The 25967-nt window shown below is 45.7% G+C and overlaps 5 protein-coding genes across 5 annotated transcripts; 2 read left to right on the top strand and 3 right to left on the bottom strand.

Moving 5' to 3' along the window:
• Positions 1-475: 475 nt before the first annotated feature.
• ATNIH1004_011312 (uncharacterized protein) lies at positions 476-2698 on the bottom strand (the record flags this gene model as incomplete). The annotated part of the gene is made up of 1 exon (XM_033575875.1): positions 476-2698. One exon carries the CDS (start codon positions 2696-2698, stop codon positions 476-478), a length of 2223 nt encoding a protein of 740 aa, XP_033421730.1.
• A 4486-nt stretch (positions 2699-7184) lies between these two features.
• Positions 7185-7966, top strand: ATNIH1004_011311 (uncharacterized protein; the record flags this gene model as incomplete). Its single annotated transcript, XM_033575874.1, has 2 exons — positions 7185-7557; positions 7578-7966. 2 exons carry the CDS (start codon positions 7185-7187, stop codon positions 7964-7966), a joined length of 762 nt encoding a protein of 253 aa, XP_033421729.1.
• Positions 7967-9919: 1953 nt separating this feature from the next.
• Positions 9920-10213, top strand: ATNIH1004_011310 (uncharacterized protein; the record flags this gene model as incomplete). The annotated part of the gene is made up of 2 exons (XM_033575873.1): positions 9920-10084; positions 10139-10213. The coding sequence occupies 2 exons, from the start codon at positions 9920-9922 to the stop codon at positions 10211-10213; spliced, it is 240 nt and encodes a 79-aa protein (XP_033421728.1).
• Positions 10214-10707: 494 nt separating this feature from the next.
• On the bottom strand, positions 10708-11394 carry ATNIH1004_011309 (uncharacterized protein; the record flags this gene model as incomplete). Its single annotated transcript, XM_033575872.1, has 1 exon — positions 10708-11394. One exon carries the CDS (start codon positions 11392-11394, stop codon positions 10708-10710), a length of 687 nt encoding a protein of 228 aa, XP_033421727.1.
• An 11407-nt stretch (positions 11395-22801) lies between these two features.
• On the bottom strand, positions 22802-24264 carry ATNIH1004_011308 (uncharacterized protein; the record flags this gene model as incomplete). Its single annotated transcript, XM_033575871.1, has 3 exons — positions 22802-23655; positions 23715-23835; positions 23887-24264. 3 exons carry the CDS (start codon positions 24262-24264, stop codon positions 22802-22804), a joined length of 1353 nt encoding a protein of 450 aa, XP_033421726.1.
• Positions 24265-25967: the final 1703 nt, after the last annotated feature.

Genomic DNA, 25967 nt, shown 5'->3' with positions numbered 1-25967 from the left:
TCACTGCGCTGTCAAAGTCCATCGAGAAGATATCTACATCTCCTCTATTGGACTTTATCCAAACATTCTCAAAGAGCTCGTTGAAGAGTGTCGAGGAAAATATCTTAATAACATTGACAAAAAGATCGCTGTCTTTGAGGACCGCGAAGGGGACTGGAAGAAAACCAGGTTAAAACCAATTCGACCCGTCTCTACAGTCATCATGGACAAGGAGGTACATGATGACATTTTAGGAGATGTGAAGGACTTTCTGAATGAAGATACGCAGAAGTGGTACGCCGATCGTGGAATCCCCTACCAACGAGGCTACCTTCTACTTGGAGTTCTGTCTGCCCAAAGCTAACGTGCGTCGAGTAATAGCATTATGGAAGATATTCTAGGAAACCGGCTCAACGTACATAGTGCTAGTTGCAGGAACGCTTCATTTCATGAATTATGCGATCGCTAAACCAATGCCGTAAAGCTAAGCAACCTCTCACAGAACGCGTAAACGTTTAACATCTCCTGGCTCTACCCGACATAGCCGTCTCTTTGCTGTTCGCTGCTGCTGTAAAATTGGCTGAGATTTCAAAGCAGAGCGGTGAAAGTCGATGATCAATGCCCGTCCAAGCTCTTCATTCCAAAGGATATTATCACGCCGAATATCTTCGTGGACGATACCCAGGGCTTTGATTTCCTTATTCGATCTGTGAATCTCCTGGCGAAGCCACGGCGCCAGCTCCATCGTTGCTGTGCTTTCGCCACCCCAGGCCATGACGAGCATATGACGAATTTCTCCAGCCCCATGAAGAAAGTAAATTTTCGCCAAGTCGATCGTACCCAGGAATACCGGCACAGCAGACCCTTGAGCCTTCCGCAGAAGTTGGTATACTTGCGCTTCGCGAGAGACTTCTTTCCACAGTCCCGATGTGGTTCCTTTTCCGATGACAGTATAGCCATATGTAGCACAAGTAAGTTTGAACGGCGCACCGTACGCCCCGCAACCTCCAAGGGGTGTGCATCGGTCAATGTTTTCGTCCAATTGTGCTTTTAGTAAATGCACCAAATCTTCTGAGGTAATCGGATGTTTGAGATCATCTTTGCTTCGACGATGGAGCATCACGTTTGGGCAACAGTTGTCTAGGACACCGCCAGACTGCAGTCCGAGTAAACATCGCTGAGTGCAAAATTGCGCATCGCGATATCGAGACAGGTTGCTTTGGTTATTCCCCGTGTCCCGTTGACGAGCCGCTCGTTGGGCAGATGGGGAGGATGTAACTTGGCTGAAGCCCCGTTTGCGCCCTGTTGCTTGGCTCGAATCGGAGCCTGATGAGTCTGGCGACTGCGAGCGATTCTGTGCACTCTCGGGTGCACAGCTGGCCTGAGACCTTGTAGGCACTCGGCGAGCTGCTGCTATTGGAGAATCTGGAGGAGATGACGTCGGTTCATAGGCAGAACCGGATTCCGGACTCGGATACTCCGGGTTGGTACTGTCGGACTGGAGAAGGGTCTGCTGCAGTTCTGCTTTAGGAATCTGAGAACGAGTGTGATCAAAATTGGTCTTCCAAAGAGGAAGCTCTGGTCGTGCGGAATTTCTCCATTCCTGACCACGCGGAGGTGAGCGGAATGCCATCAAACACAGACACAGTACCCTTGCAACAGAAGTCTTTAGTAGTTGAAAACTGTCTTCAACTTCTGGATTCACTTCGCTGTTAGGATCACAGAAAAAGTAGTAAAGCGTGTTAGGATCGTCACGTGGCACACGAAGGAGGATCCGGGAAATCCCATTTGTCACATAGGAATACTCGAGTCCCTCCTGGATCATTACGTGATACTCCTGGACAATAGCGGAGCAGACAAGTCGTTCTGCATTATATCTTAACTTCGCTTCTTGGTTTGTCGGTATTTTGTTTGATCTGACCATATCCTTCCATAAGTCCATTGGTCGGAGCCCCATACGAATGGTTGCGACAGAAAGCTTGTGAGGCGGCTTATACTCGACAGTCGTGAGGAGAGTGGTAATGTTGCCGTCGACACGATGGATGCAGAACTGATCAGGTCTGGGGCGGTGTACGCTTGACGGTTGGCTTGCATCCGCTTCAATAGCTTCGTTCTCGTTCAAGGAATTCATATGATTGCTGAACTGGATTCCATCGCCGAGGCCGAACTCGTCGCGAGCAGGGGGGAGTTTGCACAGCTCGGTAATTATATCGTGGACATGCTCTTCCACGGCAAACCGCTCGTAAAACTCGAGTTCTTGCTCGCTGCTGAGTGGCTTGCGAACAAGTCGTCGGCCTAATCCTTCCAACTCAAGCAGAGATGGGAACAGACGTGGCGCCTCCCCTGGTTCCAACTGAAGGTAGCTGTAAACGGACCTGTAGAGTTCTGACAGTTGTGTTGGGCAGTCAGTCCAAGGTTCCAATCGAGTCGGGCAGTATTTTCCGGTGGGAAGGGGTATTTTCCCTGTGGTCGATCTTGATGGTGTTTCAACTCTCACCGGTCGGGAAAGAAAGTTGTGGCAATGGCGCATGAGTTCCATGAAAGTTGTCCGTCGGTTGCGCTCTTCAGCTTGCTCCCGTCTCTCTTTCTCTCGTCTTCCTTCATCTTCAGCTTGCTCCCGTCTCTCTTTCTCTCGTCTTCCTTCATCTTCTGCTTGCTTCCGCCTCTGCTCTGCCTGCAGAAAAAGACTTTTGTAATCCGGGGAGCTGTTGTCGGCCATCGGCTAGTTGGAAAGGGGAAGCAGGACAACCGTGATAGGTCCCGACCGGTGTTCAGTCCAGCAGGCTTCAGCGGATCACGGCTTCCGGAAGAGATATTTTTCCGGCCGTAGCTCTACACGATGGTGCTGGGTTAATTTTCGCAAAATGGAAGCAGGATCCAATAACCTCTTGGAAGATTAGGGAATATAAGCCGCAGCACTCGTTATTACCCCGGCAGCTTATGTCCGAAAATCAAAAATAAATCTCCAGAGATCCGCCTGTGCCCCAAGTTTCTCCGCAAAGTAATATGGGTTCCCAGAATCCGTCCCCGGCCCGAAGGCTAATAGCCATAATCTTCAACGAGCAGCGAAGCCTTTCTCGTGGGCGATAACTCATCCAGGCAGAGAGACCTGATTCTGCATACACCAATTTCCAGCCAGATTTGGTTCTATCAACCACACTGGGAAGCTGCACCTTAGCGGGAAACGATTCGGATATTTACGTACTATAAATCTCTTTTATTTTTTGTAATAGAACTCCCCGGTTTTATTATCTGTATGTCTGTCGCTGTGGTATGCAAAATTATCTCAAGGCTGGTCGGCGAAGATCCGCGGGTTTGACCATTTTAGGAAGCCGATAGACAAATTCCCAATCCAGCAAGGCCGTTCGGGTCAGATTGGAGAACTCGATGGGAGGAGGTCACTTACTTACCCCACTTGTCAATGCCCGGTGTTTACGGACAAATGGGGACAACCCCAGTTTCACGCCCATGGGGAACCAACTTCAACTAACACACCATCTCTTGCAGGCCAACCTTGGATTATTTGAATGCTCTTGTACAACAACAATGGAATCGCTCGTTTATCCCTGCTCAACATGGGCAGCCGATATGCAAAATGGCAGGCCAAGCCTGTGTGATTTTCGGCATGTGAAACTCGACCGTACTTACCGGCTTTTGTTTACCGGCTTTTGTTATCCACGACGTTCGAGGGAAGATGAAACCCTCAGGTACCAAACCAAGTCGATTACGAGCTAATGAAGCTCGACATCGTATTTCACAGACAAAAAAGATTGACTTCCTCCCTTCCCCTGCGCTGCTCTCATCCATCACCAAATTTACGAGGTCTCTTTCCGACTTCTGGACCGCAGGATTGTCAGTCAATACTGGTTTGGAAACCGTCAATATTTTGCGTCGTATGTACTGGGGGGCCGGAAGGACAGCATTGATGGAGCTGAAGCCGTGGCTCCGCCAGGAGATTCACAGATCGAATAAGGAAATAAAAGCTTTGGGGATCATCCACGAAGATCTTCGGCGTGACAATATCCTTTGGATATGAAGAGCTCGGACGGGCATTGATTATCGACTTTCACCGCTCTACATTGAAATATCGGCCAACTTCAGAACGTTCACGAACAGCAAAGAGACAACTGTGTCGGACAGAGTCAGGGGATGTAAAACGTTTACGCGTTTTGTGAGAGAGGAAGCGTGTTTAATTTTTATTAGTTTAGCGATTGCACTGCAATATCGCTCATCACACGGCCATCTGGGTAGGTGAGGTCGCAGGACGTTAGAGGCTGTAGTGACCGTCGAGTTTAGGAAGGAAGCCCCAGGGGCCGCCCTGATGGCGGACCCTGGGGGGAACTGAGAGGAATAGGAGGTGCTTCAGGAACTAGGAGAGGAGTGCTCAATTCTCTAGTAGTCTGATGGTTATCGATGATTGTCTGCTGCCCTGGGTACCAGACCGCTATTTAACCTAGAGTCTACCAAGGCTATTTGTTAGCCGCGAGAGATCCCATGTCGTGCGATGTGAGCTCTCATGTTCTTGGGGTGTTTACGAATGTTGGTGGCCATATTCGTAAGGCACTGCACCCCTTAGTCATTGCTCTTGATGACAGCATTGATAAAGAAGCGTTCCTGCCACTAGCACTGCACCTGAACTCAACTTCGACAAACCTAAATGGAGAAATAATCTTCAAGAGCCATGAGAATACTCTGAAGAGTCCAAAGTAGTCGCTTATATGAGCTCTTTGAGCCTATCGCAAAGAGCAACCTCGACGCTCTGCTCGGCTAGCCAACAAACATTCGCAGCGCACTCAAACGGGCTTCACAATCAAGGTCTGTTCGTCTTCCATTGGACCAGTTCTATGTATACAGTAAGGACCGCGAGGAAAAGATGCCAGCTTTTATTACCGAATACAAGGTACAGGTGCAAATGTATACCAGATTCGACGAAAGTTATCAAGGAGTCTCCTTTTTATTCGAGAACTACCGTGGGTCATTCTCAAATTGTCATTGATCATCGCCCTCATCTTCCTCGTCGCCTTGGCTCCAGGGCGTAGGGGTTACTTTGCACTGGCTACTGGACGTTGAGTTTTGTTGTTGGAACGAGCTCCTCCGTTTTTACGTCGGTATTATGACGCTTTCTGCCCTTGCAGTAAATCAGGAACCGACTTTTCAAGTTCACACATAATCAGAGTCACACGGAGTTGCATTACATCACATGTAGCCGCAATAGATTACACGGATGGCATGAGCGACAGCCCATATTCATTGAATAATTGTTTCTTATATCATAAAATCAAAGGAATGAAGCAAAGAACTCTGATGAAACGGCTGTCATTTGATTGAAAAACCTAACTGATACATAGGCCCTCGTACTCTGCCTCTCAATACGCATGCCGTACGCACACAGGCACACCAAGACATACCTCAAAACAGACACAAGGCCAAAGAGAGAAAAAGCCGAAGAAAATACAAGACCATACTCTCAATAATCGCCAACGTAATCGCGAATGAGAACCTTTGCTTTGATTATATACAAACAAGCAACATGCAGCATTTATACAACAGCTGTGCGGCAAATATCATGTGTCGTGTCCTACTATGTGATGTCTATATTGTGTACCTTCCATAAAGTAGGATTTCTGTCTTAGAAAGGTAACACATAGAACCGTTATGAATAACGGTAATAATAATTCCATGCATGAATGAGCTTGCCATGTTTCATGTCTTTCGCCTAAATATGCGTCAGCTGGCTAGGGCAAGAAGCCAGGTTCCTTACAAGGAGATCTAGTAGCTCAGAGGCCATTAATGTATCATCTTCCATCCAGTTCCGTTGTCTACTGGTAATAGAGTCATCAGGAAAAGTTTGAGCGCGGTCAAAATCTATCCAGAGCACTCTGCCTGTTTCTGGCTGAACCACCATATTCCGGGGATATGGGTCGCCATGGTAAACTCCAGCGTCATGGATTTTATGAATGATTTCCCGAAGAGTAGCTGCACGGTCTTCTGTATATGTCGTAAGATCTATCTGCTTTATATTTGGAATAAATTCTAGCAGAATAGCGTTTGGACGAAATTTATCCTTCAGAAAACGATTTAAATGAGGACGCCATTGAATGGGGTCTATTTGTTCGATCACCCCATAGAAATCCGGAACAACCCCTTGTTGGCATAATCCTCGCTCTTTGAAACGAACATATGCAGTGCTCTCACAAATGAATGGATCAACCTCTCTGTAGGTAGGATGCCATGGCTGCTTCTCAATGGTATGGTACTGAATTTGTCAAGGACAAGTTCGACAAAAAATGCGGCGCGTCTTTGTAGTATACATACCACCTTCATGAGACATGTCCGTCCTTGTAGCGATACTTGGAAAACGCTAGATGTTTCTGATTCCTTTTCGCAGCTTATGAAAGCAATTTCATTCGCATTCAGCCTCATTGTGACGATAGTGATGGTGATGATAATGTGCGTCAAGTTCGAGAAGGAGGATCAATGGAGTAGGAAGAGTTCTGGCCATGAGTGGTGGTTGCGAAGAGTAACTTTGCCTGAATTATGTAAGACGGAAGCTTTGTCCACCAGCCAATAGTTAATAGAATAACTAACTAGTTAAGTTATATGTTAACTAACTACGGCTGTTTATTAGTAAGCTTCCAGGCAAATCATTAACTAACCGACTTTGGCATTTGAAAGGACATTCTGGGAAACAAACGGGAAGCTGTATATTATTACCTCAAAGTGGTCATAGGGGATGGAAATTGCACTGTCACAACTTGTCCCACAGCCTCGCCCAATTACACCTTGCCGCAAGCTCTCTACGATAATTATCTCGGTTTATCTGAATTGGACATGGTTATTAAGGCAAGTAGGGATGACGTCGGAGGTAGCTGGGTCTAATGCATGTAGCTACGCGGTATCACGTAGGGTTGCCTCTAATTCGTTGTACAGCCGCCTGCTTCAGCCATGAAGTCTTTTTTCGTCGAGATGGATCGCTGACGTGGAGCTCGCCGTGACCAACCATTACATCTGTACTTTCTGTTTTGAAAATCATTTGAAATCATAGCGTCTACAGTAAAGGGGGCGCAGTAGGTGTATAAGAATACGTCCCAGTGCTACATTTCAACCATAATCCACTTTCTAATCTCTTAGTTTCCTGGTCTTGAGGCAGGTGAAGGTCTATCTTTTCTCTCACAAATTTACTGTGCTGTACGGGAATCATAGTCATGGCTAACACCATAAGCCTGCTGGAATACTTGCAGTGGGCGCCTCCTGCGCTTCCAATTGGTGCTATTGGGACCTCGCGGGAAAACACAACAAACACAAATTATAGTCCTGCGGATATCAATGAAGTTGGTCGTTGGACCGACTTCAATTTGAACACTATCATGAATGAGTTTCGGCCATTTTTGATGGAGGTGAGGATAGAAAGTGAAGTAATGCCGACTCCACCTCGTGAGGTGCGCAACGAGGAACAAGTTAGGACACAATTTAAATGCTATTTGGATGCAAGAGTTCGGCGTGCGCTTCGCGTTTCTTTTCCGGAACTGATAAAGCGAGATGAGCTTGGAAACCGAGCCATCATATCATTTGATGAAGGTACCCGCGCTAAAATCCAGATCAATTCATACCCGATACCGCGTACTTTGAACCCCGTCTTCCAGAACCAACTCGACCAAATCGCGCGCCTGGGGATATCAAGACATCTTGGAAATGGAAATATACTCTCGGTTCAAGCTCAAATCGTAAAGACCAAACCGAGTTCAAGAAGGTCCTGGCGCAAGTCAATTACTACATGAAACAGCATAAATCTCGCTACGGATTCATACTTACCAACACTGAGCTCGTCGCCGTTCGCAGGCGCGATAGCAATGGAAATTTGGAACTCTCCATGCCCATACCCTGGACCACTCGTGGTAATACCACACAGCCACAGTTAACCGTCTTGCTTGGTTTATGGTATCTCGGAATGCTTGCTTCCAACAATATGACCTGGGAGTTGATCTAGTCGGATCCAGGAGTCACTGGCCTACTTCCCAGCAAGTGTGTGTCGGAATTGTTAGTTGTCTTTGTACAACGAGCATTTCTTCCTTTGTATCACCTTCAACACATGGTGGGATGAAGCTCGGCCTGCCCTTCTGACATATATGTAAATAGCATATAAGCCTGCTTCAACAGCAGTACAACAGTTAACGACCCCCGGGTCAATGGGTAGCGATTCTTGTTACAATCAGATCTCTTGCGTGCCTAAGAAAAATAAGATTTGATTTACCTTCTACAGCGCTTTCAGGGTGATGTTTAGTCATGGCCAACTCAGTTGATTCCTTTGCGTTAAGACCTCTTGCGGAGTGTAAACCTGTAGATGATCTGTTGGCAAGCCTCCTGCTATTCTAGAATCCCACAGGCTGTCGGTTGCGCCGGATAATTGTCTTTCCACCTGGACGCTCTTGATGGAAAATGTATTGCAGTCGCTAACAATTGACATCGCTCGCGTATTAGCAATGTGACCACGACTTCTTAGCAGTATCCTGGTCCAGTTTGGCATTATAGTATAATATAAATTGAGACGAATTAAGTGACTCGTTCAAGTTAGGATAGCTGGCAAGACAATTCTCCTGCTTTCTGTTAGAGTAGTGATCAATGAGTTTCGTGAAGACCACAGTTCACGTGATATGAGGGGTGCCTGCCACCCCACTTTCACTTAAAATATTTATCTTGACCTCACAGGAAATGTCGCTTTCTGATAAAGGCCCAAGGCGAGGGAAATATTCGCTACCGATGGGCCGGAGTGCGAATCGCCGCTCAAGTCCTTATAGCTCAATAAGAGGTGCGTATAAACACGGTGCATCCTTCCTGGTGGCCGTAGGGAGCGACAGACCCAAGTTGTAAATTTCTTGTTGTCTAGTTGCGCAGTCGGTCCAGGGTAGCAGTAAAGACAGTATTTCCCGGCAAGAAGGGGTATTTTGCCGGTTGTGGAGCGGAGAGAGGGGGTTTCAACTCCCAACGGTCGCGAGAGAAGGTCGTGACTGTGCTGGATGAACTCTTCGAAGGTCGTTTGTCGGTTGCGCTCCCTCTGTTGTCTCTCTCCTTCTACCCACTAAATGCAGCGGGCAAGAAATCAACTTCCCCAACCTGCTCAGACTTATTATGGACTACTATAGGTCTTTCCATGTATTCATATTATTTAATCTCATATCAAGCAAGGACTATCATTGACCATGAGTCAATATAACCACCACTGGTATATTACTCTGTTGAAAAATCCAGTTGGAATTGATCCACGCCTATTAGTTCTGGATCCCAAGCCGATTCGGCCTCGTGGAGGGCATCAGCTACAACCAATCGAGTCAATAAGGAGTAAAGATCTATAAACAGTAATCTCAGAGCCTTTGAGCGTGTTGATCAGGGGTCAGCCAGGTGGTGGTATGGAAGGTAGTGGACGGGATTAGACAACAAATCGAGAGATTAATAAACAACACCTTATGATTATAGACTAGTAGAAATGGAGCCTGATCATTTTTCATTGCACCAAATTGGCCTGTAGGGAGGTGGCAGGTAAGTGGTATAGGGAGTAGCAGTGATGGAGGTTGGTAAAAAACACTGGCAGAATTATACGCGACAGAATTTTCAACCGCTTTCCTATATAGGTTTAGTAGGTAGTGGGATTGGAAGTGCGACAAAAATTAAATTATTGCCCAATATCTCTACATTTATCATACTGGCCCGACTTCGATGCCCCACGGGTGGGATTGATGTCACGTGTAATAGTTGCTAGTGGGGCAGGAATAATAAGGGACAGTAATTCCTCTACTTTCAGTGAATCCACAGGCACTAGAATCCTTCTTTTTTCACGGACGGCTTCGAAGCAAAGCAATCAGAGCTGTATGTGACAGTTCCTTTAAGCGTTAGCTCATTTGCATTGTGACTTACTTGTGTTGAAAAGCTCTATGAGTTTCCGAGAATGTCGCTCCAAATCCAAACGATACAGGGATCCGGAAAGGTGCCTCTGGATCTTTCTCTCGAAATCAGCCGCAAAGAGATACTAGAAGTACTTGAACACGACGGATGGGTTATTATTGAAAATGCTACGGATATCAACTCAAGTGAACGAGCCAAACTTAACAAGGTAGCCCCCAGAGCTCATGGACGCCAAATTTTACTGACTGAATGAAGTATGTAGCTACAATTCTTCAATCAGCGAGAGACGGCAAATTTGAGCCTAGCCGACCACGTCACTGGCCGTACCCTTCTTTAATTAGCGCACCAATCTTACGTATTCCGAACTGGGAAGCACTATCTAAGGAAAAGGAACTTCTTGCTATTACATGCTACCATCTTGGTGGAGCAGAAACTGTCAAATGGCTCTGGGAATTTGACAAGGGGCTTTCGGGTCCGGAAACGAATACTACACACATCATCGAAGCGCGTGGAAGAGATATGTATGTTTCAGTAACGACCCTGGTGATTGGTTTGGAGATGATGGTTAATCTTCTTAGAATAATATGTAATGGTTGGCTTGCACAACGATTTCCAAAGCCTAATGAGGAGATGGACATGATTATGGTACAATATAGATGGAAAGGTTTTAACTGGGGCTAGTACAGGCGGCAGTACACATCGGTTGTGTTGGGTGACAAGACAGGAGCATAGCATAGCAAGTATGGTAGATACTTCCTCGTATTTTTTCCTCCACCCCTCTCACCCTCCCCATTGTTTTTTGCTACTTGGTATTATACTAAACTCTACCCTTCATCTAAAATTACTGCTAAAATCATAATACCAGCCGCTCCAGTCAGGTGTTGCTGGAAGGAAATTATCGAAATCATATGTGTATGTGTCATCAGGATGCTGAGCGATTTGGAGGGTATCGTAGCCATTGTTGACAATAGGGCTTGGATGATGATGTTCTTCCGCTTGATGCTGATCAGGAATATTAAATTGCCGCGCCCTAGCATTCGTTGCTCTGAATGATGCACCTTGGACGACCGATGCGTCTTCCTCTTGGTTGCAGGAAGCAAAATAACACTCTTGCAAATCTGCCTCTCCTTGGAGACGATCAGTCTCCGGTTGCGCATCCACATGATTATCACCATGGTTGGAACAACGAACCCGGTTATTTTCCAGTACATATGGGCGTTGTACCTCTGTAATTTCAAAACTCGCGGGATTTGCATTGGGAATGTGCGATTGGTATGGGGTTCCAAGGCCTGCAGGATTCGTGCCAAAAATTCCTGAGTTGTAAGATATTCCCAGAGTGGCGAAATTTCTATTGGATGAGGTCAGCTGGTAGTCTGGACTGTTATCTGTAACATTCGTCGGTGCCTGAGGTTGTTGTGCAACTAAGAATTCGGGTAATTCTTCTTGAGGATCAGACACAGGCGCCTCATCAACCGTTTCGTTTAAGGGAATTGTTGGAGCTGTTGGGGCTGAAACCATTGTTCTATCCTGGTGCTGGGGAGGCTGTTGACGGTTTTGAGAGCAAAAAGTGGATATACTTCGAGATATAATAGAACCCGGGTGTTCAGATAGCTGACGATCATCCTGAGATTCATTCCTTCCTCGCATCTGTGATGAGACCTTAGCCGTCTGGAGACCGGTAAATGACTGTTCCATATGGCCACCCCGTATAATAGTAGCTTGGTGGTTTTGAATCATATCGCAGTCAGTCCCTGACTTGTCTCTTGTTGATTTACGACTCTGTTTATTGCAATGCGGTTTATTCACATTATTCCGTTTCCTCTTTGATACGTTCTCGCCGTGCCTAGAATCTGACGGTCTAATGCTGTAGGTGGTGGAATTTGGGAATTCATCAGCGTAAAACTGTTGAAAGAACTCTGACGTAGAGTCCGCTCCGTAACCAAGGATATCAGATATAACAGACACCCTAGAAAAGGTTAGTGGAAGTAATTGAGAGACTTGGATTATTTATGTATCTGAAGGGCATGTACTCAAGCGCATCACCGACCAACAACTTGATTATACAAGGGATAGAGAGGGGGATCCAGTCCGGTGAATCTGGATTCGGAGACTTTCTCGCTTGCTTCCCCAGGCGATCGAGAAGATACGGCTCGCTTTCAAAGCCACAAGCAGCGTACCGAGCATAGAAATTCATTGTTTGTCCACCTACTTAATTAGTACCAGACAGGTCGTATCTCCTTACGAGTTTGACTTACTTAAAACAAAAATCTCTGGACTCCTTGACCCCCAGTCTGTGTTAGAGAGGTTTATAATGCATCTATTAACCCATCGAGCACCAGAAATAATTTTATCAAGGTTTTGCCCCTCAGATTCCGAGATATAGTTCCTCATAGCCTTATGGACTGTCTCTTTTTTTTCGCCAGCCCCTAGGACGACGTCGCAAAAGGACACGAAAACAAGATCCCGGAAGCATCCTAAGTATGAAAGAGTAGATTTAGACTTCTTCATGAGATGCGCATATTCAGAAAGTGTGAGGAGAAGCTCAGAACCAGAAACTGCAGCAGACAACATATTGGAGCCCTTCCTAGTAAATGAGAATCCTTCAATTAGGCTGCTTATAACAGTGCGATTATCCTGGAGCCCCAATTCTTCTAATTTTGATTCAAAGTCATCGATACTCGGAATACGTTGGATAAGGCCATCCAGCTCTTTCCGCCATCTTTGTGTATTTGGCCGAACTCGACTTTCTTTTTTCTTTTTGGTCGGATCATAGTGGATAACTTGGAATTTTTGGGATACTGTACTTTTTTCATTCTCAGAAGTGGAGGAAATGTGGGTTTTCCGAGATTCGTGGAGCTGCTGTGGTCGGTGCTTTGCAGTCGGAGTAACAAGTTGCGGTGACGATGGGATCAGCCCCAACCCCTGAATAATATTTTCCAGAAATCTGATATATTCAGCATCACTGCCCTCGAAGTGAAATCGCCTCTCAGCCATTGTTGTGTGGTAGGAGACACGATGAAGTCCAGCCTGCAGCCTTGAAAGTCTTAAATTGGAACAGCTCAGTGGGCTGTACCTAAGACAGTTAGGTCCAAGCATCAGGTGATGGTACATTTGCGGCCTATGTGTGGGCTTGTGGGCTGTTCTCTTGGTTACATTAAAGGAAAATAGTATTTTCCTGAATAGGAACAACCCGATGGGTTGTTCTTATTTTACGAGCTTTAAACGTTGCTATAAAACTTTACTATCTGTGATCTCATTTCATTTACTCATTGTGCCTTATGACATGTATCATTCCCACAAAAGTACCTGCAAGTGAAGATGTGCCAGCACTACAGATGCCTCTTCCCAAGGATCGCCGTGCGGGGTATACCATCCAAGTTGTTCTCTTACCGGCTTTGTGGCCTTGAGGGGATTTGAACACAGACCTCTGTCCCAAGCCGTGCGCTCCACCAAAAATAGTCTGGACAGTCCTTCTGTGCGAGTGAACCACAGTCTATTTCTCACTTTCTCTGGCCGCAGTTGGAACAGCACTGTATAAGACATCCAGCTACTTCCACGTATCCACCGCATCTTCGCACTGGCCAACTTGAAGCTATGGCTCGTAACCGCTGGGTGTCCTATTGGCTCCTCGTACTATAGATTTATTGCCGTCTTTGACGCGTCTTCTATCTGATTGACATGTAGGTTATGCTATCAGGATTGTTGTCTCACCAGCAATAGTATGATAGGGGGCTTAGCATAGCCCTCTCCTGCCTAGTTGATTTTAAGGTCCATGTAGCTGCATTTAGCGGCGAGCTACCTGCTACATCCTCTAAGATTCACACACGGAGCGAGACCTCCTGAAAAGAGTATCGGCATCTAATTGTGTGGACAAGGACTAGTGGCTTGATCTTGATCTATTCCTGGTAAAAGAAGGTATCCCACTTATGAACTGCTGTAGCGCAGGCAATAAAAATGGCTTGGTCTGGTTCGGTTACAGCTTGTAGGCTGCCGAAAAATAACTTATCACACGCTAGAAGAGTGGGAGCTTGGAAACAATAGCATTTTCTCAGCTCATTAATCAATGACCACACATTTAATAGAAGGGATACGCTGGCTTGATGAAAGCCAAATACTCCAGGACACTTGCGGTGAACCGAACCACGGCCATCGAAGTTGCAAACGAAGTATGGATAAATTGGTCTCTTTCTTATGCCGCTTTGTCGGGCACTTTTGCTCTTCTCGAGTGGCTGTCCTATCATCGCTCAGCGAAGGAATTGCCAGCAGCCAAGACGATATTGATTCTTGGGTGACGTATTTCGACTTTCCAATGAAGATTCTTTCTTCAAGTGACTTGGATAGACTTCTGGTAAATTTATTGGTTTATACTTTCCAAACTACCTATTTTGTTTCTCACAGCATTTGCACATTAGGAACAAGATCCTGTTTCCAGCTCCCGGTCATGCAGCCCACGCATAGCTAGCCAACATACGCAAACTGAAACGGAGGGTATTGAAATATACTATCACATCCAGTTGGAAACATCTGTCACTAGGAAAATCAACGGTGACAATTATGGGATTAACACAGAGTGGCTCAGCAACTATGTAATCTCACGAACAGCAATTACTAGCTCATCGACTGGACTAGGGCTTCTGGAGAGTTGGTTACAGTTGGATACGCACCTCCCAATTAAGGAGAGGAGGGCAAAACTTATCGAGGCACTTCGTAAAGAATATTTCTCTGAATATTCCTTCCTTTGCCAAGCACTGAAGGGGCAAGGTTTAGACACCCATACTCATGAGTTGTACTTAGACAGGACACGCCAGCTGGAAAATATCTGTCTTGGGCACAGGGGTCTTCTGGAGATAAATTCACCTTTGTAAATATTCTCTTGTTCTTAAGTAGTATGATTGTTTCTGATTTATCAGGTAGCCTAGGCCGCTGTGTACATAAAGGTGCTGATTTTGTCGAGGAACTGTGTGTACATTCAAGATCGGATTTACTTTCTTCCCTCTCTTAGTCATATTGCTTGTGGGTTAGGTAACTAGATGGAGGAGGACACTACCGAAATCGATATTATCGAGGATTTTGTCCGTAAATCCGGACACGAGGATATGGAGCGGGATGGTTATACCCGGTTCCCCCTCAGTAACCCACGGGAGTTATGAAATGGAACAAGACTGCGAAAAGTCGAAAAAATAACCCGCCATCCTTCCATTACTGTAATTGCCGGTGCGGATTTCTGACTCGGACCAGAGGTACGCTCCACCAGAATTCTCGGATCTAGCTAAGTAAAAGGTCAGGCGTCACCTCGAAACCCGATTCGGGAAAAAAGTCGAGGAGCTTATAATGCAGGGGCCCAGTATGTGGAGTGCGTGCGTTCGAGTCTGACCAGAAGTGCCACTTGATTCATGACAGCACACCCATTCACACCCGTGATGCGATTTCCTTTATTCCGCTAACAGGAAATGCGACTGGGATAACGGGTTGTTTGCGATTTGTACTGGCTCCATCATCAGAGTTCGAGCAATTTTACGCCAGCCTGAACGAGATATTCACCGGATTGTGGTCGAGCAATACTGGGTCCTTCCAGTTGAAGGGGCGACCTTTGTTCAACCGTCGCCGAAGGGAGGTACGAAGATGATTTGGGTGGGATTTTCTTCCCACCCAATGGGGGCCTACATCCAATCGCCTTATGCATTTCCGTTTATGAGAGTTTGACTAGTTATAAGTGGATCTTATGGCTCGAGCATGTATTCTTTGCGTAAGATAAGCCGCCCATATATTGGTAACCTTGCTCTGTCTGTATCCACTGGTGGTTGAAAAGTGCATGTGGAGTATGTATGCAAACTAACCCAAATTGGTAAAGTACATACTGTTCCTCACCTCGAGATTCTATGATCTCCAATGGACTCTTTCAGCTTGCAGGCTTCTGGAACTAATTCTATCCGTCATGGCGGGAAGGAAGCCCCAACATATTATCCAGGCGAGGGATATCCTTGATTGCGTGCTGCGCCAATTGAATGACGTCTCAAAATATTTTGAAAAGGACCAACCAGTTAGTCTTGAGGATCGATCCCAAACCAGACCAAGACATCCGATTAGCTGCTCTGTTCATGAGTGGAGAAGACCCTGGGATAGGAGTTTTTATCGACTACTGGGTTCAAGGTCTTTGGCATTGGAAAGGGAGCAATGGCCCACAACAGACCGTCGATAGGGGTATGATCATCCCAAAGACCTACGGGATGTCAGCAAATTTCTCCGCAGTCAAGGGCTAGAGGCCTCTACGTTTGTTAGAGAGGCATTACGGTCTGGTCAGATCCTTCTCCGTATTGAGGAGGGTGTTGGTGTTCCGGGAATCTCCTTGTGTCTCCTCCCGGCATTCCCGAAACTCCAGCACTTGCACGGGACGAAGAAGCAAAGCATACATTATTAAAGGTAGTCGATGTTCTAGATTGGCTGCACGCCTATCCCCTCTGCTTGCTGGGCGTCATGGATACCAAGCATGGTACAACTATCACATCGGTTAGTGTGCTGACCCACCATCTTTTTCGCTTATCCTGATGATCTGTAGAATCCCTCAAGACTAGTTTTCGGGCTTTGGGGTTAGAGGGTTCGCGCACAACTCCGGCCTCGGATCCTATTCGCTGCACTTGAATACTGGGGAGCGCCGCCACAAGCCCAGAAATCCCATTATTGGGTGTGTTTCGGTCAACCGGTATATCCACTTGTCAATGTAACTTTTAGCCCTTGGTAGTTACTGATCACATTGAAGTAATAATTTGATTCGTGAGTCTGACGACCTGCATCATGCTCTTCTCTTTTATGTAGGCTGTCTGTCACGCTTGGAACACGTATCATGTAGGCAACTAAGCATTTTCTTGAACGTTTAAGATAGCGAGAGATTAAAAAATACAACCCACTACTTCAGGCTTTTGTATTTATTCCCACCTCCCACGCTGTAAGAAATTTGCCTTCAATATATCATACGTGCTGAACTCCTTGACGGAGATTTGTCAACATGGACTCCAATTCCTATCAGCCTACCGAGACGGATACTTTGTGTAAGAATTGCCATCAATTCTTCTCACAACAGATTATTAATAAAGGCGAGATGTACGTTTCCGCTGAGGGGAAGCGTTGCTGTGCCTATTGTAAGATCGAATGCAAAGATGGACTGATAGTAAGTGAGATATGTTTAGTAAAATGTAATAAGTAACTGCTGCTGACCTCTCTAAGATGGGAAACCTTAAGGAAACCGTGCAACGGGCTCTTCAAATAACGAACATGTATAAAGAGCTGGAACATAAATACCAAACAGACGAACAAGATGCTTGCAGATAGTTTCAACTACTTGTTTTATGGCTTCCTTTTAACCTTTACTATAGCAAGTGAATCCATCTGACTGTTCTTGGTTACTAAGAGGATAGGAAACTGGATTATTTTAGCGTCAGTTACTATGCTATCTATTTTTTAAATGAAACTCTCTGTCTTTTTTAGCTCCTGTTTTAGAAAAAAAAAAAAAAATAATTGGCTTCGTTCGGAGGTATTAGTCTTTATGAAAGGTAAGGAGTGGGTTAGGTAATGCCAGGCGGGGAGACCTATAAAGGGGCTGGAGAAACCGTGCCAGGTTTACCTCATAAGATGTCATTAGCTATGTTCACCCTTTAAATCCAAAAAATCACCCAAATGTCATTGCTAAAGAATGGAACAGGCAGTTGAAGCGTGAATCTGACGAGGATTTTATGATGGGTATATGTTCGCTATCATGGCTCTGTTTGGTCCCATTCTGATTTTTGCAGATCAGGATAGAACTGGCAGCTCAATATCGAAACAATCTACAAATAGGAGGATTATCCGGCAACAGCAAGACCATATCCCTGGCCGCTGACGAGGTATGTATTCCTTCACTTTCCAGGATGTTGTTACCTGGTTATATTAAGATAGAAAAGAACGGCAAGGTAGTCACTTTATTTCTTAAGGCTTATAACCAAATGAACAGCGAGCAATTTCTCCTATTTTGCAAGCTTTTCAAGCAGGCTGTCTCCGACTCCTGCTATCCACCTCGAGCTGTGCTTGATCTTAGAACTGGTGTTGGCCACTGGGCTATTGAATTCGGTACTTATTCCCAGAGTTTCTCAATATGAAGTTGCTAATTTTAACCCTTTAGCTGATAGGAACCCGCATTCGCTGTAAGCCCAAGTGATTCCTTTCCAAGAAATAGAGTGACTTAGGTTTATGGGATTGATCTGGTTCATATGCAAGAGGAGTGGTATGGATTGATAAATTATTTGCCAGAGTAATTAATCTGAAACAGGGTTCCAGTCAACTGCCAGTTCTTAATTGATGACCTTACAAGCAGGACTGGCACACTCCCTTTATAATATAGATATCATCCACATTGGCGCGCTGGGTGGTGACTGCCAACTCTTACATGCTTATGGATGGAGCTACCGGTAGTCCTACAATGTCTATACTTTTATATTCTAACCTCTTGTAGGTGCTGTGGCCTGGAGGAGTGGTTGAGATTTGGGATACCAATTTGGTTGCAAGAATCCGCGAGAAACGGGCCTCCATCATTTCTACCACACATGCATATGCCTATCGAGAAGCGGGCGCTTTTTAGACCTCCTCTCTTATATTCCAGAGTTTGGACGCCATGGCTTTATTAATGTGGTTGACCATGTCTACAACATACCTCTAGACCCAATTCCCAATCCTCTTGCAAGAGCGATAGTCAAGAACTGGGCGATGGATTTGAATCATATAGCTTGGAGCTCTTCGACAAGGAACTCCAGAAGCGCTGCCTAGACAGTTTATTAGATTGCGCGACAGCACGTCAGGCTCTTAGGAAAGGAGTTAAAGGCTTTCTGCAAGTGTAGGTGGTCACCCTAGTATGCATGAGGTTACTTGCTAAGTAACTTTGAATAGCCGAGTTACATCCGGACAAAAACCAGCTACGAACAACTGAGGTTGCTTTAATTAATGCCAACAATAGCCGTTATACTGTAGGCGAATTCAATACGAACACTCTTCACATTCAATTTAGAGTAAAATATCAACTTAAGGATTTACAACTTAATAATTTGTAGCTCAATGACTGGCCACTAATCGGCGGAGACAAAGATATCACTAGGAAAATGTAAGAGGATTTTTTAATATTCACGTAAGAATGTCTAGCTAGAATTCTCGCAGTCAAATCCTCTGTCCTAACCCCAGTAGATGTCTTGCTATAGGTCAGTGTCCATTCACTAGTGCTAGTGCAAGGTTCGATTTGCGCGGTAGTAATCAAGAAGTGGGCCCCTGCGGTGGTATATTAAAGGGACATGGTATCACCCCATTGAAAATACGTCTTATTATTCTTTCTCCCTGCCCTAAAAACTTTCGGCAAGATGACACCTTGCACGACAAGTCACACAACCTTCACGACCCTTTACTGGGATGACGACAAAAATCACCATAGCCATCACTGTGAAGCATCAATCGGCTTGGAAGATGGACAATTATCTATTGGCGAGCCCACACAGCCAGAATGGATAGCAAGGAACGTGATTCATCTCACACCCAGCATGGATTATCTCGACTCTCCTAACAATGGGCTCCATCATCAAATAGGTATGCAATCTTTTTACATCTCTTGGATATACAGAGACTAGATAGATTTCAGGTGCAACAGGATATGAACTTTATACCAGCGGACCTTCTAGTAATAGTACTGAGGAGCAATATACTTCTTCCGAATTAGCCCAAGATACACCTAATCAACAGCTACAGTCCATTCCACAGTTCGTGTGCCATGGGTGTTGCAAGAGATTGCGTTCTATTGTCTTCCCCAATGTAAAAATCAACTATGAAGAGCATTTTGAAAGGTACTGGTGCATTTGCTGCAGAGAATATCGCAACCGTGGGATATTTGTAAGTAAACTATATAAACCTGGAATACTTCTTACTAACCCTCCTCATGACTCCTGGACAACAAGCGGCTCAGATAGTGGAATCTCGTGATAGGGAGATGTGGTCGGTGTGGTTGTCTCAGAGAGATAAGTGCGAGGCACAGGACACTGAATCACATCTACATGGTCCTGGAGTGCCGCAGTCTTTCCAACCATTGGATTCCTTACTCAAAAATACACATCACTTGCGGCTTTATTATCAATTATTATTTTCTCTTCTTCCAAAAGATGCTTGGCACAAGCTTGCGAAACACATTGCCAGCCAGTTTTCAGGTAAAATAGTATTGGAAGATTCACTGTGGAAAATCATTAATGGACAAGGCGAGTCATCAAGAGAAGGTAACTAATTGCCAGGTTACGAGTAGAACTTGGTTGACTGTTTAACAGATTATGTCAGAGTCCTGAAGTCCGCCTTCCACCAGGTGCAGTTTCAGGATCTCAAGATGTCTATTTATACCAACCGCGATGCATTTGGTGCAAAAGAATATCGAGCAATAGAAACAATTCTAGACGCCTGGATGCTAGGAGCTAGAAACTGTCGACCGCAGTCAAGCTGGTTTCCGGGTGTTGGGGTGCGCAAGGATGCTGGAACTAACACTGAAAAATCTTGTTCTTGTAGTATAGACGCAGCAGTCCAACAGCGGAGGCTTTCTCCAGCACTCACCTTACGGCCTGAAAAACCCCCAGGCAGAATTGAAAAACGACTGAAAGGCAGACCTTCCAGCTACCGTACTCTCCGGCGGAAGGGCCCTAAGGGAAAGACAGAATATAAAGAAGCGAATCGTGTCAACGGTACATATGCAGAGCTTCTTCGCCTACTTATGCTGGACGCACCTGAAAGGAAGCTAAAGCTTGACGAAATATATATTTGGTTCGAACAACGAACTACAAAACATAAGATTAGGTCGTTCAAACATACAATCTGCCAGACGCTCTCCTCAAATCCTGTACGTCTCGCAAGCGATAGACGCTTGTTCAGTCTCCTCCCCACACGTCTTTCATGGGATAATATTTAACACGACTTCTAGGCATTCGAACAGGCTCCAGAAAAATCATCAACTGGAAAAAAAGTGGCATGCTGGCGCTTGACCAACGAAGCAGCAAAGAATGGTGTGAAGCCAACACCTAAACAGGCAACTAGAGTTAATCGAAAGCGGCTGCGTCACAAGAGAAAAGATGATTAATATGGAGTAGTACTTGACAGACTTGCAAACCTGGAGACTTTCTACTTGTATTGTTATATTTCTAATAGTTAGATGAATATACACACCAGCCAGGGGCAGAACTATTCCTCTATATCGACTAACTCTTTTGAGCGGAAGACGAGAGAGCCATTGCATACCTGAAACACGAACTAAATATTCTCTCCTTAGCCCACAAAAACTGAATGCTGCCAACAAATCAGGATTCTATGGTAGTAGAAGTAAAGCCAGAAATTCAGACACCATCCATGGGGGATACAACCTCCACCCGGAGTCTGGTTGACTTAGCTTTGATATGTCAACACCAAGGGACGGGCCTGAAACAGTAAACAAATAAAGAATCGGTTGTCGTCCCTTTTTTTTTTTTTTTTTTTTTTTGGCTAAACCTCACCCACATCAAATAAGGTGGCAATGTGGGCTAACGAGCATTTCGCTTAGGAGGCTCAGCGGAAGAGGGATATCGTTTCGCTTAGAAGAGAAAGACGGTGGAGAGGCCAGAAGACAGTTATATTATCTCTTTGGTATTTCGCCTTGATCCCTGACTAGTGCATGTGGTAAACTTTTTCAAAATAGTTCTGCATTACGCAAACCACCCTATAAAAAGAGGACAATCAGCAAGACAAAAGTCAACAGACTTTTACTATATGTAGACAACGTACAGATATTTCGGCCGTAGCAAGCGAAAGGCAGTGCGACCAAAAATAAACAAGCGGAAGCCAGTGCGGCGCAAATGTAGACCAGCATCGAGACAGAAAAAAAGCCAAAGGATCACAGCCAAGAAAAATTTCTATGCCTCACTATAATGCGAATGTGGAAAGGGCCAAACATGGGGAGACACGCAGGTGGCTTCCGCGAAGGACTCGACTTTAAGAGAGAGAACAAAGTGGCACCCGGGGTGAGGGCGGATATTTCAGAGTTCGACAAGTCCGATTCCGGAATCCTTGCCGTACAAATTGTGCATATGAAAGATCTAAATCTAGGAGGAATAAAACCCGCAGTAGGTTTATCCTTTAGGGTCTTGCGTTAAACGGGCCGCTCCCCTGTTACTAGCGCAGATTGACTTTTTTTTCCTCCTATGGATATCAAAAGATAACCCAAAAAAAAAAAAGAAGCAATTTCCAAAAAGGGACGAAATTGAATTGAAGATGAAGAACCTTTCCACAAGGACCCATGGATCGAATAAGTTTAAGGGCTAAAATAAGTTTGGGTTAGTGGTATTTTATAGTGAACCATGGTTCATTATGACTGGGTACTCGGCCCTATGGCGATCGCCTCGGCAGTTCGTGGCTGCCGTGTCTGTGCCAACTCTAATTACTATACACAGTAGGCTGTGGTGTCCATCAGACCCACTGTAAAATACATACTCTCAAGTAGTTGTGTATGTTTGGTCTCCATGGGTCTCCAACATAGACAGCCTCTTAATCCATGACAGTGAGTCAATAACCCCTGATTTATTACCGTACACTGGTAGTAGGGAAAAGGCCACAAACTTAATGTTTCCAAGTAATGCTACGCAAAATAGCGGGCTTTAAATTACCATCCGTGCATAACATTTTACATGCTTTGAGGAAATGTTAGATACGAGTGGATCGTATTGCGGGGCATAACTATAAGTAAGAGTACGTTCAACTTAAGTTGCAGTACGGGCTTGATACAACAACAGAAAAGGCAGGAAGCGGTATAGGCCAAGGATTATGTACTAGATCATTCGAAGCGAAGCGATGTCCACTCTCCATAAAGTACTCTAATTTGAATGTATACACATTTATCCAGTGACGTCAGAAAAATTTATGCCAGCAAGCTACCAAGTGAGAGGGGGTGGCTGCTTCCGAACCACCTCCCCTCCGGACTTGGAACGAGGTCCCCATTCACCAGCGATGTTATCGAGCTTCCTTGGTCTGGTTCCCCGTCCTTTGCATGCACCATATCCGTAGCAGTGCTTAGGCCTTGGTGGAATTGCGTATCGCTCCCTTCTAGGGAGCCAGCCGACATCGGATTGGGTTCCGCTGCTGTTAACCGCCAAGGGAGGCGTGTTTCTCGTGTGCCTGCAGATGTACTATCTGGGGCAACGGGAAAGTGGCCATCAACGTATCCCCCCCTGGCCCGGCGTGTCCTCGTCTTTCTTGCACCACGCAAGCCATTCTGTTCAATACGACGCGCCTTGGTTTTGAGAGCGAGCTCCTTTCGGTAAATGCCAAACTCGCGGAAATACTCTTGCTCTATGTCAGGCCAACTTAGATGGTCGTGAGCCTTCAGCCAAGGAAGTAGCCGGGATTCTTCCTCGAAGGACCAGCGAAGCCTACTGGATGTCCATGTTCTCGGAGAGCCGGGCTGGATTGGCAGTGCATCCATGCCTTCCTGGGGTTCTTCACTCATTTCGTCATCCTCATCTCTTTGATCACAAGTATGAGGAGATTCGCTAGTACCGCTTTCCTGCGGGTCGGCATCATGGATGTCGATCGTGTCGTCTAAGGCAATGGCCTCCTGTTCTCTGCCGGGTTCAATTGGCACAACTGTCCGAGTGGTTGCGGCTCCCTCGCAGGTTTGGGTAGACTCGGACAGGAAATGCTGCATAGTATAGTTGCGAAGCCCGTTTAATCGCGTCTGTAGGTCCTCTAGTAGGGCATTATCTTCTTCGAGGGCTTTCATATCATGTTAACAAATATTCAATCTGTAGATTATATGGTTACCCAAAACTTACCCTGCAAGACACTTTGTTTCCAGGCAGATAGACGTCTGATCGTGAACCCGAGTATCTCCACTTCTGCCTGTACATCTCTCGGGTGCGGCCAACGGTCGATTAGCTTCTGAAGTAGGCCAGACTGAATTAATTTACAGTCAGAATCGGACAATTCTATCAAGGTTCCTCGAACATGGCAGCGGTGGTGGCTACCGTTTGGCCTTTGCCCTAGCTGGACGGGGTCGACCTCTTGAAGAACGTCAATCCAGCTCGGTGGCGAGTCCCCGGGTTCTTGCTGTGTCGGTGGGACTAGAGATGGAATCCGAGTGCTAAATGCCTTGCTAAACGCTTCTTCAAACGAGTCACTCACCAACGGAAGACCCAGATGTCGTGCTAGAGTCTCCTTTCGGTCAAGAACCGCTCGATATCCTCGGGACATCTCACGATGATCATCCACGCCATGGGTGTCAAATTTCCGAAGTTGGATACCATGCCAACAAGCCGTGAAGTTCAGCTCAGAGACTTCAAATTTGCAGTGCGAGGACTGCTCTAATTCACGATCAGCACTCATCACGTTGAAAAGATTCAGTAAAGCGCATGGGACTTCAGCAATCAGACACTTTACCAGTCGCCTGAAAGCGACATCACCTCGCTTAAGTACCACATAAAGGAGATGTCTCTCATGGCAGAAATAGCTGGATCTCGACTTGGAGGTCAGACTAGTATCACAGTAGAAGAAAGAGGTGTACAGACGAACTATCTAAAGTGGGCTACTGTCTTTGTACGAAGTTTCATGCTTGGCATGTGAAGTGGGGCCATGTAACATACAAATGTATGATACGTATTGACATGGGTCTCCATAATTTATCATAGTGTTAAGCCAAGGAGCGATGATGGAATATACCCACCTACAGTACGTTCGCTATTACGCCCCTACCCTCCAGAGCCGCTTCAGGTACCAATTTATGATGGGGTTGATTTACTACCACTAGTGGTAATAATAGATGGAGAACGTGGGATGTATCCGCGGAGCAGGAGCGTACAGTAAAATACTGAAACTTTGACCCACCAGCACTGTGACGGTCTAGGCCCACCATTGGGAGGAACCGGGATCCCGCAAGAGTTCAAGTCCCGACGACCCATAACCTCAACTGGAAGAGTGACTGGAAATACATTTTGATTCCCACCTCGTGCCAAGCCTTTTGGGGATTCACATTATATTGGATTGGGATGGGATATTCCCATTCCCATATACTGTACTTAAAAATTCTCGTCCTGTTTGTATCATGGAGTCCCATGGGATGGGAGAATCCGAAAATAGGAACATGGGAATTTCCCTCCTAAATTTTTAATATTCCGAAATACTCCCATCCCGATCTTGGCACGTGATGGGATACCAAAAATCTCAAAAATCATCCCGATTTGAAGGGAAGGGAATCCCATACAGATTTCCCATAGGGGGTTAGTCCGTCGCCGGCTTCTAGGTTTATCCTGATTACTGCAACCTCAAATTCATACAGTAGAGAGGCCACGATCTCATCCGGTTTCAGAGCGCATGGGCTGTTGATACATTGGAATATCTCTCAGTATCGGCTGAAGTAGGTACTATAGCCATAAGGAAATCACGCGCCTAACCGCGGCCTAGTAAAATAAACCAGCTGCAAAAAATATGTAAAGCCTAACTGCATCGCTATTCATGATCCTATTACACTCCGTGATTGTATGATGCACTTCCCACGTCTGATACAGTATACCCATAGCCTGGTCTTGCGATATCCTGAGCTGTAGAGCTTATCGATGTCTCATTTGTTCCTCTTGGGGAACCCTATAAGAACACTCCTCGCATATTGAATAGATAAGAATTCGACGTTTATTCCGAAAGATTCGAGAGGATGAAGCTACTAACCGTTCACCCACGCCGTACTGTACAGTAAGGGAAAAAAGAACAGGATGTCTGCTGATCACGTGTTTGGCGACGATATAGTTCCCACCTGCTCCAAGCTCATAGCACAAAGGAGGGGGTACAGTCATCCCTTCCCCCAACCTTTCGTCACGCGCTCATTTGCCGCTTATTGTTTGTGTGCATCTTGGCCGAAACTCTAAATTTTTAGTTCGATCCGTTGCTTTAAGATACGGTGTGGCGCCACCTTAGGGCTGTTACTGATTTTCTGCGCAGCGGATATGAATCCACCTGGCCCGTGTCTGCGAGATGGCAATTGGGTGGGACCCCATTTAACAATGTAATATTCAGCTAAATATGTAATTAACATGATA

This window comes from Aspergillus tanneri (genome assembly GCF_003426965.1).
Source record: "Aspergillus tanneri strain NIH1004 chromosome Unknown AapTan_8_pilon_pilon_pilon, whole genome shotgun sequence".
NCBI lineage: Eukaryota > Fungi > Ascomycota > Eurotiomycetes > Eurotiales > Aspergillaceae > Aspergillus > Aspergillus tanneri.
Note: the sequence above shows the minus strand (reverse complement) of the source record. Positions and strands in the feature narration are given on the sequence as shown.